Source organism: Sus scrofa, chromosome 4 (assembly GCF_054392235.1).
Source record: "Sus scrofa isolate SSC_HxYL_T2T_F1_AM1 chromosome 4, Sscrofa_HxYL_maternal_Yorkshire_Landrace_v2.0, whole genome shotgun sequence".
NCBI classification, from domain to species: Eukaryota; Metazoa; Chordata; class Mammalia; order Artiodactyla; family Suidae; genus Sus; species Sus scrofa.
This window is the reverse complement of record NC_139386.1, coordinates 130,187,625-130,202,125: the sequence shown is the minus strand read 5'-3', so window position 1 is coordinate 130,202,125 and position 14,501 is coordinate 130,187,625. Positions and strand designations below refer to the sequence as shown.

Here is a 14,501-nt window from a genome sequence, read left to right as displayed (position 1 = left end):
CTTACAAAAGAAGACTTTAATTGTCCCAGTTTTCTCCATACTAAGATTTTAATTCACATAATATCCTTTTGGTGGGAAAAAGGCAAAGAATACCAGAAGTTAGTTTTGTTCACTTTAAAAGTTACTTGGTGTCCTTATATGAAGTATCTAAAATAGTCAGACTCTTAAAACCAGAGTAGAATGGTGGCTGCCAAGAGCTGGGGAAACAAGGAGAAGAGGGAATAATTGATCAGTGGGGGTAGAGTTTCAGTTTTGCAGGATGATAAAGTTCTAGAAACGTGCTGCCCAACAAGGCACAGGTAGTTAACCTGACTGTACTGCCCACGTAAAAAAGGTTAAGATGGTAAATTTATGTCATTTGTTTTCACACACACACACACACACACACACACACACACACACACACACATTACTTGGTATATTCATTGTAACGTGAAATAATTTTTTGTCCCCTAAAGTGTTATTAAGGATGGTTATAGCATTCCAAGATAGATGGTCACTTAATAATATATTTGAAGTGCAAAATTATAATAACCTAGACATGCATTGCAATGCTGTGGAGACAGCATTCCAGTCTGGACTGCGAAGACGACATTGCCCTCGCAGGGTGGAGCGGGGAATCTCTTCTTCCTTGTCAGCCAGTAGATGGGAACTCACCTACTCCAGGCCACAACCAAGCGCTCTCACGGCTTGAGGCAGAGGTCAAGTTCCAGATGTCTTCAGTGAGAAACTGTGGGATTTTTGTGCTGGGAAACTTCCTAGGACCATTGCCCTGAGTGAGTTCCCCGGTATCCCAGCTCCATCATGTGTTTCACCTGAGAACACCTGGTGTCAGCTGCGTCTGAGGATTGTTGCCCATGCTCCTCCGAGAGCATCATGATGCACATGTGCCCCTCAGATCGCTGAGAAACACCAAAGGACACTTTCGTATTTTGTTTTCCCCTAAATTTCCTCAAGTTTTGTAACCTTGGAAAACTACTAGACTCCCTCCTAACCCCTTCTAAGCATATCATATTGTTCCACAGGACATAGGCTAGTTCATGGCGCCGCAGGACATGCGCTAGTTCACGGCACCTTAGAACTTGTTTCTCTGGGCGCTCCATTGCCTCTTCTCCCATGTGCAGGTGTGTGCAGTGTGCATGTACTTGAAGGCCACCAGGACTTAGTCCGCCTGCCTGCCTTTCCCCTGTTCCACTAACTGCTGTCTACCAGGCTTTTCCTCCTTCCTGGCCTTACAGCAAAGTGGAACAAAACCTCATGGCCCTTCCTTAGTTCCTGACTTCCGGGCTGTCCAGGGGTTCACACTGTTAACCACTGTGGGAAAGAAACAGGCCAGTACGCTTCCCTCCGAAAGGCAGTGGGGTCCTGAAACAGGTGCCGGACAGAAAACCGGAAGACTTCAAGAGATCTTGACTTCCCATTTATTATCTGTGAGTCTTAGTTTGCTTACCTGTAAAATGGAGCCATCAAAACCAGCCAAGTTACTGTGCAAATTGAGTCATTGATGTATATATGACATGCTTAGGAAGTGTGGAATGAATAAATGGTTCTTCCAAAAGAGATGAGAGCTTTGGGATGTGGGAAGTAAGTTAATGAAATAAGATAGAAAGGTTTAAGAAGCGTGCTGATGGCAGAATACTTAAAATTACATCATGTTTGGGATTTGCCTCAGAATCAAAAGGTGGCACTTACATAGGAAGCAGAATCGGCCAGGAGTTGATAGATGTCAAGACTGGGTCACAGGTACACAGGGATACTCTCCTGTCTTCTTTTGATTATGTTTAAATTTGTCTATAATAAAAAGTTAAACAAAACAACAGCAACAACAAAAAGGAATCGTACTAGACCCAAACATGTGTAGAAGAGGAAGCTTTTGAGTGTTTTTCTTCATTTTTGTTGGTAGCATGTAGTTTACAAGAAACATACAAGTTGCATACAAGAAACATGTAAACTTTGCAGATGTAAGTCATGGATTTGCCTCAAAATACATGCACATCGGATACCCACCATGGTAACACCGTGTGCAGGTGAACTTTCTAAAAGACTATGGTTACCCCACATACTAACTATATAGATCTCACCCATAGCAGTAGGATTAGTTGGTTTTGGTTTGGTTTGGTTTGGTTTGGTTTTTAGCCGCCCTGTGGTATATGGGGTTCCTGGGCCAGGGGTCAGATCCGAGCCCAAGTTGCAACATACACCACAGCTGCCAAGGCCGGATCCTTAACCCACTGTGCCAGGCAGGGGATCGAACCTGCATCACAGTGCTCCAGATATCTGCCAACCCCCTTGTGCCACAGCAGGAACTCCCGAGTTGTTGTTTCGTTTTTGTTTCGGCTCTTCCCATAGCAGGCAGAAGTTCCCTGGCCAGAGATCTAACCTGAGCCACATCAGTGACAACACCGGATCCTTCACCACTAGGTAACTAGGAAACTCCTAAGTAGGAGTTGTTTTGTTTTAGGGGTGGAAACAGGTCATTGGAGTCTTTCTGGCTTTAGATATTAAAAATAGAGAGCTACTATTTTTTTTTTGAGCTAAGATTTCTTTTTCTTTTTTTTTTTTTTTTTGTCTTTTGTCTTTTTTGTTGTTGTTGTTGTTGTTGTTATTGTTGCTATTTCTTGGGCCACTCCTGCGGCATATGGAGGTTCCCAGGCTAGGGGTTGAATCGGAGCTGTAGCCACCAGCCTACACCAGAGCCACAGCAACGCGGGATCCGAGCCGCGTCTGCAACCTACACCACAGCTCATGGCAATGCCGGATCGTTAACCCACTGAGCAAGGGCAGGGACCGAACCCACAACCTCATGGTTCCTAGTCGGATTCGTTAACCACTGCGCCACGACGGGAACTCCTGAGCTAAGATTTGATCAAGAAAATAAAAAAATGAGGACCAAGCCGATTTAAACTTTAGAGTCCTGGAACATTGCAGTTAAAAGGACCAGTCTCCACCCTCTAGACATGCATGATCTGAGGTCCAGAGGTGTTAATAATAACTTCTTAAATATCCTGTGTCAGAAGGCGAACTAGGACAAGAATCTGATGATTCCTTATTACTATACCTTGCTTTTTCCTAAATTTAAGTAGGTTATTTACTATTTATGTATGTGTGTGAATATATAGCACACATACCTACATATATGTTATTTTTATCTTAGACAAATTGTAATTGTAATTAGAAGCCTTCTATATTTAGAAATAGCCAGACCTGGAACTGTGTTTCAGTATAGGCTCAGGTTTAACAGCCAACGTCACATGTTTTGAGTACCCAGTGCTCAGGGGTGCAGAGATGAACGCCGGCTCTGGCTCATAGGCTCTGATCTCCCACAGCTTTTCAAAGGAGTGGTGGAGGCGGGGGAGCCTTTACATAAGGAAGGGCAATATACATTTTTACTGTATAATTCCCACCAATGAAATTTTGTTATTCCCTTCCATACGAGGTTGGTTCTAACCCAAATGATAAAATAGGTGCATTATCTTCAGTGACCTTCAATGTTTCCCCTTTTGCCTGTTTCACATAACTTTTTTTCCTGTTTAAGGCTGCACCTGAAGCATATGGAAGTTCCCAGGCTATGTGTGGAATTGGAGCTGCAGGCCTGTGCCACAGCAATATGGGAGCTAAGCTGCATCTGCAGCCACGCTGGAGCTTAAGGTAGCATCAGGTTCTTAACCCACTGATCAAGGCCAGGGATCAAACCTGTGTCTTCACTGACACCATGTCAGGTTCCTAACCTGCTGAACCACAACAGGAACTCCTATTTGACCTATTTTTTTTTTTTTTTTGTCTTTTGTCTTTTTTTGTCTTTTGATGTTATTGTTGTTGTTGCTGCTATTTCTTGGGCCGCTCCCGCGGCATATGGAGGTTCCCAGGCTAGGGGTTGAATCGGAGCTATAGCCACCGGCCTACGCCAGAGGCACAGCAACGCAGGATCCGAGCCGCGTCTGCAACCTACACCACAGCTCACGGCAACGCCGGATCGTTAACCCACTGAGCAAGGGCAGGGACCAAACCCGCAACCTCATGGTTCCTAGTCGGATTCGTTAACCACTCCGCCACGACGGGAACTCCTATTTCACCTATTTTTAAGGACTGCTTTTCCTTGCTCCAGACAGCCAATACTGTATTACTATCTCCACCCCCCCAAACCAAACTTTTCAGGGAGTTCCCTGGTGTCCTAGTGGGTTAAGGATCCAGTGTTGTCGCTGCTGTGGCTCAGGTTACTGCTATGGCATGGGTTTGATCCCCTGGAACTTCCCTGGAACTTCCACATGGCATGGGCATGGGCAGAACAAAACAACAAAACAAAAATCAGACTTTGCAAATGGAATGTGTTGTTTCCAGGAGCTCTCCTAACCCCAGGATTAAATCTTTAGTGCTGAAATTTCTGGCATTTGGGCTAGGATTGAAGGCAGAATTTTTGGTGAAAATCTTTATAATGCTCCTCAGAGCTGACCATATATGTGACTACCTGCTTAAAACAGTAAATCTTGAGCTCAAGTCCTAGTTCAGTCCCTTACTAGCATGTGACCTGGGGTAAATCACATGCCAACTTCAATCCCCAGTTTCTTGTAAGAAATGGAGAGAGCGGCAGCAGCTGTCTCACAGAATTAGTGTGAGGATTGAGTGAGATGATGTTTGAACAGCATTTTAACACAGAACCTGGGAGTGGGCCCTCAAAAAAATGTTGGCTATGGCTATCATTCTCCCAAGGCGTCCTGATACCGTTAGGTATTAATCTCTACCATAACTTCATAAGTTAAGTGGTATGCCTCTTAAAGTAGAATTTCCTGAGAGTTCCCCAGTGGCTCAGCAGGTTAAGGACCTGGCTTTGTCACTGCTGTGGCTTGGGTCACTGCTGTAGGGAAGGTTCAGTCCCTGGCCCAGAAACTTTTGCATACTGCAGGCAAAGCCAAAAAGTAGAATTTCCTGTTAATTTTTTATGTTGTATTTCAGACTTATTTAAGGCAATGTGATCAAAGACACATTAAAATGATCCAAGATAATTCAAGTTTTAAGAGATTCTAAATCATCATAGGAATGTTGCTGCTTTTTACCTCTTTGAAAAACTGGCTTTTGAAACAAAGTATTATGTGTCGAAGACTTTAGTCAAATTATAAAGTATTTATTTTTTTCTTTGTAGCAAAGGAGACAAGCTTCTGACTCTGGTGTTATAAAAACCAAATCTTGGAGAGGAAGTAACAAGAAAGAGTATTGGCGTTATCCCTCTACTAATCAAAAGATGAAATCTGATGCATTAGGAGCATCTGGCCATTCATCAAGTACGAATAGAAATTATATAAATAAAACTTTGAAGCATGATGATTTGAAAGAAAAGGATGGTACAAAAACGGCATCCACAAGTACAAAAGAATTAAAAACTGCAGGAAAAAATGTTTCTGGAAAGCCCAAAGCTATCATAAAGCCCAAGACAGAAAACGGTGATAATGCAAAGTCAGCAAGCCTGTCCCTCAAACAAGTTGTGGAAAGGTCGGCAGCAGCCGATGGACAGAAGAATTCAGTCAATGGAAAAGGAGTGAGGCATCCAGAGGGGCAAGTCGCAGGAGCCAGACCCAAGGTACCTGCTGCGAACTCCCCTGTGCCAGCCAAAGCACAGCCTTGGAAGAAAGTGACAGGCAGAGATTCTCCATGCCCCGGGCTCGCAGGCCCCGCCAGCAGGTCTGCAAATTCAAGTGTGGAATTGTTGCCTGGCGCGGACTGTCTGGATGAAGCTAAAGAAAATGGGTCAATGCAGGAGAAGCCTTCTGGCCACAGGCTTTCCGTTTGTGACTCTCCAGCACAGACTGTGAAAAACAGCGTAGAAAGTATCAAAACTCCCGCTCAAGGTGGGTTCTAGCCTTCTAATTTTGTTTGTTTGTTTGTTCGCTGTGCCCACATGTGGAAGTTCCCGGGCCAGGGATAGAACCTGCACCACAGTTATACCGAATCCTTAGCCCGCTGAGCCCCAGGGAACTCCAGCACTCTCATTTTTAACAGCTCTTGAGGAGCTTTTAATGAGCAGTTAAAGTTCCCAGAAAAAACAAACAAACAAAAAACCTATATTTGGACTTTAAATAAAAATAAATAAGTTTCAGTAAGTAAAAAGTATTTACATGTATCCATGCAAACTGAGAGAAAGCACAGTTTTTCCGACATTAATGTCTGATTTTGTGTATAGGGTATGACCAGTGAATTTATACATAATTGTGACATAGTCAGTGTTCTAGCTCATGACTCACTTTCCTTAATTTACAGCAGTAAAACCTCGACCCGTTTCAAAAGTTACCAATGGAACTCCCAATAAAAAAAGTATTCATGAAAGAGAAACCGATATAAATAACAGGTAAGTCTTCATTCATGTTTTACCTGACCTTAGCTTTCTCTGGAAGTTAATTATATATAACTTGTGGCCAAGTATTGTTGAAAACATCTTTCCTTTGTTAGAAAATGTACGTACATAACGATATTTTAAACCCTTTCTTGTTTATTATGCAAAATGATGACTTATGCAGAGTGATAGAAGAATGATGCATACTCATGGCCCTTGATTATACATGGCTTGCTTTGTACGAGTTGATCTACAATTTTATAAACTTAAATATTTACGACGTATGGTTTTTTTGTTTTCAGAAAAGAGAATATATTTTTTTACTTCTGTGAGAAAAAAAAAAAAGCATGTTCCGTGATTGGGCCTTTTAAAAATTTATGTTCTGGAATCTCAATGTCATACTGAACCCAAGTAATTTGTCCTAGTGTGCTAAGGAAGGTCACCAGCAAAGGACACGGTGATCCAGTACCACAGGCCATTTTAAAGAAAAGAGGAAATGGCCCGGGCCACGCCACAGCGCAGCAGAGGACAAAGAGCGCCGCAGCTAATCTTGTGAGGACTCCAGGTAGAGTTGTGCTTGTGCCAGGTACTACTTCCCTGTCTAGACTGCATCAGCAGAACTCAGGTTTGGAACCTGAGCAGCACAGAAGCAAACTGGAACATGGTTTCACTCACTTGGCATATTCCCTTCCTGCTACGGATGGAAGATCTTCTTCTTCCTTTCAGACAAGTATCTTGGTATTGGGGGGTGTGAGTTTAGCTTTTATTATCTTTTGTGAGAAAAACGGTTAAAGGAGGCACTAGGTCATCTGCATTTCTGGTCCTTTTATATTATGCCTGTGTTTCTTCGCAGCATCGTTGATAACGGTGAGACTCTCACCTGCAAAACCAGCACTAAAGAGCTTTTTAAAAAGTAATGGTACACGGAGTTCTCGTCATGGCGTAGTGGTTAACGAATCCGACTAGAAACCATGAGGTTGCAGGTTCGATCCCTGGCCTTGCTCAGTGGGTTCAGGATCTGGCGTTGCCGTGAGCTGCGGTGTAGGTTGCAGAAGCAGCTCAGATCCCACGTTGCTGTGGCTCTGGCGTGGGCTGGTGGCTACAGCTCCGATTCGCCCCCTAGCCTGGGAACCTCCATATGCAGAGGGAGTGGCCCTAGAAAAGGCAAAAAGACAAAAAAAAAAAAAAAAAGTAATGGTACAGTCTGGAAAGCTGTACTACTGAGGGAGAATTTTCCATCCGCACTCTGGGCTGTGCCTGCTGTTTTTCCATCTTGTAAGAAAGAGAGGAATAATGATCAGATTGCAAAATCTGTTACTGTAACTGATCTTTTTTTTTTTTTTCCTGTCTTTTGTCTTTTTAGGGCCGTACCCATGGCATATGGAGGTTCCCAGTCTAGGGGTCGAATCAGAGCTGTAGCTTCTGGCCTACGCCACAGCTCATGGCAATGCCAGATCCTTAACCCACTGAGCGAGGCCAGGGATCGAACCCACAACCTCATGGTTCCTAGTCAGATTCGTTTCTGCTGCACCGCGATGGGAACTCCTACTATAATTGATCTTTTTTTTTTAATAATTTTTTTTATTTTCCCATTGTACAGCAAGGGGGTCAGGTTATCCTTACATGTATACATTACAATTACATTTTTTCCCCCATTTTTTTTCTTCTTTTTTTTTTTTAATAATTTTTTTTATTTTCCCACTAATTGATCTTAAAAATGAACTTGCATTATGCATTAAGCATTCCAATAGGTAAAAGCAGTTTGTAAAATCCTAAACATAATTTTGACGTAGATAATGAATTAATACTGAAAAGTAAATTTATAAATAAGCCAGAGAAAAATCATCCATCTTTTAATAAGAGCTGAAAAAAATGAAACATTTAAAAAGATTTGGTAATTTTATCTGACAGATTTAAATGCTCAAAATATCATCTAGGGCTTCAACCATTAAAACAAATGAATTCCCAAAATTAATCTTCTTTCTTTCCACTTAGCAGCTTTAGTGTCAACTGCAGGTCTAAGTTGTTAACCCTAATGAGCTACAGCAGTAACGATCTGGTTATGAGAAATAAATCAGTTTTGCTACTGTTGGAGGGGGAAAAAACAGCAGCAGTTTCAACATTTCTATTTTATGTTTAGCTTGATTCTCCTTTTCAGCTGTGTTCTATCCACCCCTGCCCCCCACCAACCCCCTTCCCCCCGGAACTTCAGAGGGAAGACTTTACTGCTCTTTTGATAAAAGAAAATCAGATTTTTCTACCCCCATGTATTTATGCAAATCCAATTCTGCCATAAGGATCAAAGTCTCTTGAAGAAGAGAAATCTTATTTTAATAATTTTACTAAGATGCTGGAATGGTTTATTTGTATTTTTTATATTTGTAATATAAAATATTTTTTATTTTATCATGTCACTAACTCCTAATTTGTAACTTCCATTTGATCCTATGTTACCGTTTCATTGCTTTATCTTTTTTATTTCATCTAAAGGGATTTAAAAACAAATACTGAATTGTCACTCACAAACTGGAAGGTATATTATATTTTTGAACTTTCTTTTCTTAGGATCCCAGGGAGAGTCACCAACTTCAGTAAAATCTTCCGTCTCTTCAAGGCAGTCTGATGAAAATGTGAAAAAATTGGACCACGGTACCGCTACAGATAAACAAACACCTAAGAAAAAAATTATCAAACAAGGACAAACAACTTTGCCTAAGGTTAATGCAAAAACAGTAGCAATGCCTAAAAACTTAAATCAAGCTAAGAAAGGTGAAACTTTGAATAATAAAGATTCAAAACAGAAAACGCTTCCTGGACAGGTTATATTGAAGACTCAGTCTTCTCAAAGACCTTTAAAAAGTGAGCCATCTGTTGTCCAGAAAACTGTGCTTCATGATGTATGTGATAATAGCAGCAAAGGCAGTGTTTCTGAACAGATGCCGCATAACCCTCTCACCAACCTCGCCGCCGAAATCAGTGGTACAGAAGCAGTTCAGCCATCACGCATTCTTGACCCACAAAAGCCACTAAACAATCAAGCCAAAGAGAAGTTGGTGTTAGAATGCCAGAACACTTCACATCTGGGTGAATTAATAAAACATGAACTGGACTCGAAACAGATGTGTTCGGATAAAAGCGAAACAAATTTTTCTGGTCACACAAAACCAGATCATTGCAACCCAGCTAGAATACGTTGTCCTTCTGACGAGAGTGATAAGGTTGATCCAGAATTTTCTAGCACCGCTGCCCTAAAATCCATGGTTTCAAATCCACATGAAAACCCTTTGACCTCTACTCCAGATTGTGACTTGGACCCAACGCGTGAAGAGCACGTCCGTTCCGTCTCAGACAGGGAGAAGCAGGTAGGGGGAAGAGATGCGAACACAAAATTAAACCGTGGATGTGTGAAAGATGTTTTACCTTATGTTCCTGAAAAGACAAATGGCACCTTAAATTTTGGTCCCGATGACAGAAAACCTCAAGTTCAGGTCGAAGAGCAGACAGGCCCTGGTCAGGTGTCTGAGGACTCTGCCGTGAATGAGGACAGACATGCCACGGGAGACTCAACTACTTCCTCCGCGGGCTTCCTGGAACCAACATCCGGGAAGAATTCTCCCAAAGATACGGAAACAACAGACACTCCAGAAGCCCCTTTCGTGAGTCACTGGCACTTAAGCACCCGTGTTCTCCATCAGAGAGAGAGCCCTGAATCCGACAGCGGCAGCGCTACCACGTCGTCCGATGACATAAAGCCCAGGTCTGAAGACTATGACGCAGGAGGGTCTCAGGACGATGATGGGTCCAACGACAGGGGTATTTCTAAGTGCGGCACCATGCTGTGCCACGATTTCCTCGGGAGAAGCAGCAGCGATACCAGTACTCCTGAAGAATTAAAGATATATGACAGTAACTTAAGAATCGAGGTGAAAATGAAAAAGCAAAGTGGCAGTGATCTCTTCCAGGTTAACTCGACAAGTGATGATGAGATTCCTAGGAAAAGGCCAGACCTCTGGTCTCGATCGTCGGTGGTCCACCCTAGGGAAAAAGATCACCTTCCCCGAGGCGGTGTTCCCTTCGCTCAGGAAGCGGATCCGGTGTCCTCCTCGGCAGATGAAACGGAAGACGAAAGGTCCGAAGCTGAAAATGTTGCGGAAAATTTCTCTACGGCTACTCCGGCGCTTCAGCAGTTTCAGGGGATAATTAATTTAGCTTTTGAAGATGCGACTGAAAACGAAAGTACTCAGTTCCGTGCAAGCAAAAATTTCAAAAGGTCCGTTCTGCTTTCAGTAGATGAGTGTGAAGAACTCGGATCTGACGAAGGGGAAGCCCACGCTCCCTTTCAGCCTCCCCTGGATTCGGCCTCCCCTTCCGACGTTTTCGATGGGGTTTCTCATGAACCTCAGGGAAGGACCAGCTACTCGCAAGGAAGTGGAGGTAGGATTTTCGAATGTAAGCAAGATAAAGGCAGCAGTGTGTTTAGAAACAAAAGCACTCCCTCGGGTCTCAGTAGCATTGACTCTCTAAGGAAAGATGCACCGCGTGCTTCGGCCGCAGACGGAAAGAGCCCAGCAGAGGTCCCGTCGCAGGGAGGCAGCCAGCCTCCTCCCGAAGATCAGAAAGTGGGCATCGGAAGCCGCGTGGGTGGCGCCTTTCAGACACAGGGCAGACTCTCAGATGGCGAAGTAAGAGCTCACGAAAGACCGTGTCACTTGGAGCTTCATCGGCGAGAAGCCGCCTCTGACATGCCAAAGAACAGTCCCGCAAAATCCGTGGGCTCCCGTCGGAGTCACGTTCTGCCTCAGGAAGGTCAAGAGAGACAGAGCCATTCTGCAGTCCCCGAAAAAGCCACTATTGCTTTATCTGCAGGTAATGTACAGAAATAGAAATGCTAAATCCATAAGAAAGTGAGCTTATGTTTTAAAGCTGTAGGTAGCCCTTCGTGGTATGTTTTAGTCAGGCAGAATAATTGCTGAAGCCACAGATTCAAATTTTCAACGAAAGCTGAAATTTCATAATAAACGAAATGAGCTAGTGACTCAACTGTTCGTTCAAACCTTAGTGAAAAATTAATATCTAATAAAAACTTTGGTTGTTTATTAGTGCCAACGTACTAAGAGATTTTACGTGAAAGGATAAAAACTTAGTTTGCTCTTATTTAGTTATTTATGTCGAATTTAACATAGAAATTCTTGACTATTAGAAATTTTATCATACGTTGGATGCGACTTGTGGACTCTGCTAATATATATCTAAGAGGGCTGTGCAATAACTATAGTAATATGTAATTAAAAGCACTGAACTATTTTAACTAGATTATTAAAATTTATATACATTTTACAGAGATTAAGACTTTCAGGATCACTATAGTTCTATTCTAAAATTTTCAAGTAAAAAGATAAATTTCCTAAAAGAGATTATATTTAGAAGCAATGATACCATATGAAAAAAGCCCAGGCTTCTTTCATATGTATGGATGGTTTCCTGTCTAATTGTTGTGTGTGTTTGTCTCCCTTATTACAGTAATTCGAACTATGACCCACATTTAACATATGCAATAGTGGCTGACTGAGTAGCTATTGTATATCAGAACTAAGAAAAATACTGATCCATAGTCCCTGTTCAACAAAATCACGATAAGAGGGAGCTCTTTAAATTTGTATTTTTTTGTCTTTGCTTTTGCATCCTCCTTTGCATGTGCAATATACAAATAAGCCTTTAGATAAAAATGTATTTATTCCCCTTTTGAAACTGTCTTCCCTCTAAAAATCACCATCAGATAACCATGCCTTGTTTCTCTTTAAGTTTTTATTGTAGTGAATTAGATATATGTGCACGTTCTGTTTCTGTTTAAATAATTTCTGTTTTCTGTATCACAAGTTTTCAAATTAAATTATGTAGAATTACTGTTAGTCGCCTATGTTGATTTTGCTGCTAAGCATTACTTTTGAGGTTTTTTTTTTTTAAGACATAGAAAAGGAAATACCTTCAAGCATCTTGTCAATTTTGTATAAATGTTATTTTTCCCATTCTGTTTTTTTTTTTTTTTTGGACTATAACTGTTATATTGTGTTAATATTGTTCTGCAAAACTCTGAGGGGGTACCAACATGTGCAATTTTTACATTGTGTAGTATTATGAATTATTTCAGGAGACATAGATGATTATGACACAGTGGCACAAACCCACATGTATGACCACCGGCCTTCAAAAACCCTTTCTCCAATATATGAGATGGATGTAACAGAAGCCTTTGAGCAGAAAATGGAATCAGAAACACACGTTACAGACGTGGATTCTGAAGATGAGCAACACTTTGCAAAACAAGATTGGACGCTCTTAAAGCAGCTGCTCTCTGAACAGGATTCAGACTTAAATATTACAAGTTCTGTTCCTGAAGACTTAAATTTAGCACAGTATCTCATCAATCAGACACTGCTTTTAGCACGAGACAGCTCAAAACCTCAGGGTAAAGCACATGTTGACACTTTGAACAAGTGGAGCGAAGTAACATCTCCATTCGATGATTCCTCCGCAAGCATCACCATGGCTAGTTTTTCCTCTGAAGATTGTTCACCCCAAGGGGAATGGACAATTCTGGAACTGGAAACTCAGCATTAAGAGTATTAACATTTTGGAAAATTAAATTATGCCACTCCTTTATTTTTTGATGCTTATATTATATTCAAATGATAATTGCATTAGCCAGAGATAGACTATCCTTACTATGAAAAGATTCTTTACAATTTACTGAAGTAAACATAGGTTGCTTATTAATATGATATCACATGTAGGAAAAAAAAGGTGTTGTTCTAAAAGTTTTGAGCATGTTTTCTCTAATTAGAGAAATTATAAGACCTGTAAGGAAACCCTTGCTTCAGTTTTTCTTTTCCTAACTAGTCATTCATTTACTTGTTTATCATCCAAGAATTTCAAACGTGAATGCACCAGTAGAAGAGTCCCTTTGCTTTTTGCTCTGCATATGGTAAAATAGCAATTCAACAATAAAAACCCTTATTGTGCTTGTGTCCATTTATGTAGAGTTAATCTATGAGTAACATCCAAACTCAGGTTGGTACGGTTGAGGCTGATAGCTTAATACTAGAAAAAAGCCTTCCCTTTCCCAACAAAGTCAGATCCAGGAAATTGTCAAGTAAATGCATCTCAAATTTCATTGACAGTTTTACTAAAACAGGAAAAGCGGAATCTCCTGTTAACTCTTTTTCGGATATATCCAGAGAGGCTCCTGCCCCGGTTCAAAAAAAGGAGGAGAACTGTCCGCCTGCGTTATCCGTCTGGTTTTCTGTCATAGTTAGGTGGTCACTCTCCATTTCCCACCCCATGTTAGAGATGTTTTGGGACTGCACCTGCAGTAAGCCTGCACGAAATACTAACTTGAAAATGAGTACATGAGGCAGGTGAATTTTTGAGTTAAATTGTGTGTGTGGGTGCACGCACGTGAATGCTTGCTTTTTCCATTTGTTTGTATGCTCTCGTTCTTTATTTCCTTGATCAGATTGTCTTTCAGTCTGAAATTTTGTTAGAAAGGCAAAGAGAAGCATCTTTTATACAAAATCCTATGGGAGAGTAAACACAATGATGCCTCCTTGATTTTGGTGGATGTTGCCCTTAGGATGCTGGGATTTGGTACAACTGGCATTTCTCAAAGCTTTGTAACTAACCCATAATTTCTCTAAAATACATCAGAGGAGGTAAGGAAACCTTTTGGTTTAGAGTTCCTTTTCTAAATTAATAAAGATTTCAGTAAATGACCAACAACAGTGAGAATCTGTAACTATATTGAATATCAACTCATATTAATGTACAGTCATTTGTTATTCTTATATAACAACATGGTTATGTTAACATTAACTACTAACCTTTTATGCCATACATTTGCTGTGCCTTTCTTTGTTTTTCTTTTTTTTTTGGCTGCACTCATAGAATGAGGAAGTTCCTGGGCCAGGGATTGAACACATGCCACAGCAGTGACCAGAGCCCCCGCAGTGACAATGCTGGATCCTTAACCTGCTGTGCCGTGAGACACTTCCAAGGCCATGTTTTCTTGTTATGCCCTTTTTGAAGAATACATCCACCCGTCTGTTTCCTGTGGGACTTTGGGTTCGTTCTTCATTCAACAAACGTATTGAAAATAATTGCCAACATTTATTCAGCACTTATT

General features: G+C 41.4%; 1 protein-coding gene across 4 annotated transcripts in view; it reads left to right on the top strand.

Annotated features, from left to right (window-relative positions):
- BTBD8 (BTB domain containing 8) overlaps positions 1-14,098 on the top strand; it is a 91,224-nt gene extending 77,126 nt beyond the window's left edge. For all 4 annotated transcript variants that reach the window (XM_021090239.2, XM_021090238.2, XM_085024004.1 and 1 more), the window contains 5 exons: positions 5,138-5,840; positions 6,250-6,337; positions 6,748-6,887; positions 8,888-11,188; positions 12,471-14,098. In XM_021090239.2, the coding sequence (XP_020945898.2) occupies positions 5,138-5,840; positions 6,250-6,337; positions 6,748-6,887; positions 8,888-11,188; positions 12,471-12,940 (3,702 nt within the window). In that variant the 3' untranslated portion in view covers positions 12,941-14,098. The remainder of the gene's footprint in view (positions 1-5,137; positions 5,841-6,249; positions 6,338-6,747; positions 6,888-8,887; positions 11,189-12,470) is intronic.
- Positions 14,099-14,501: the final 403 nt, after the last annotated feature.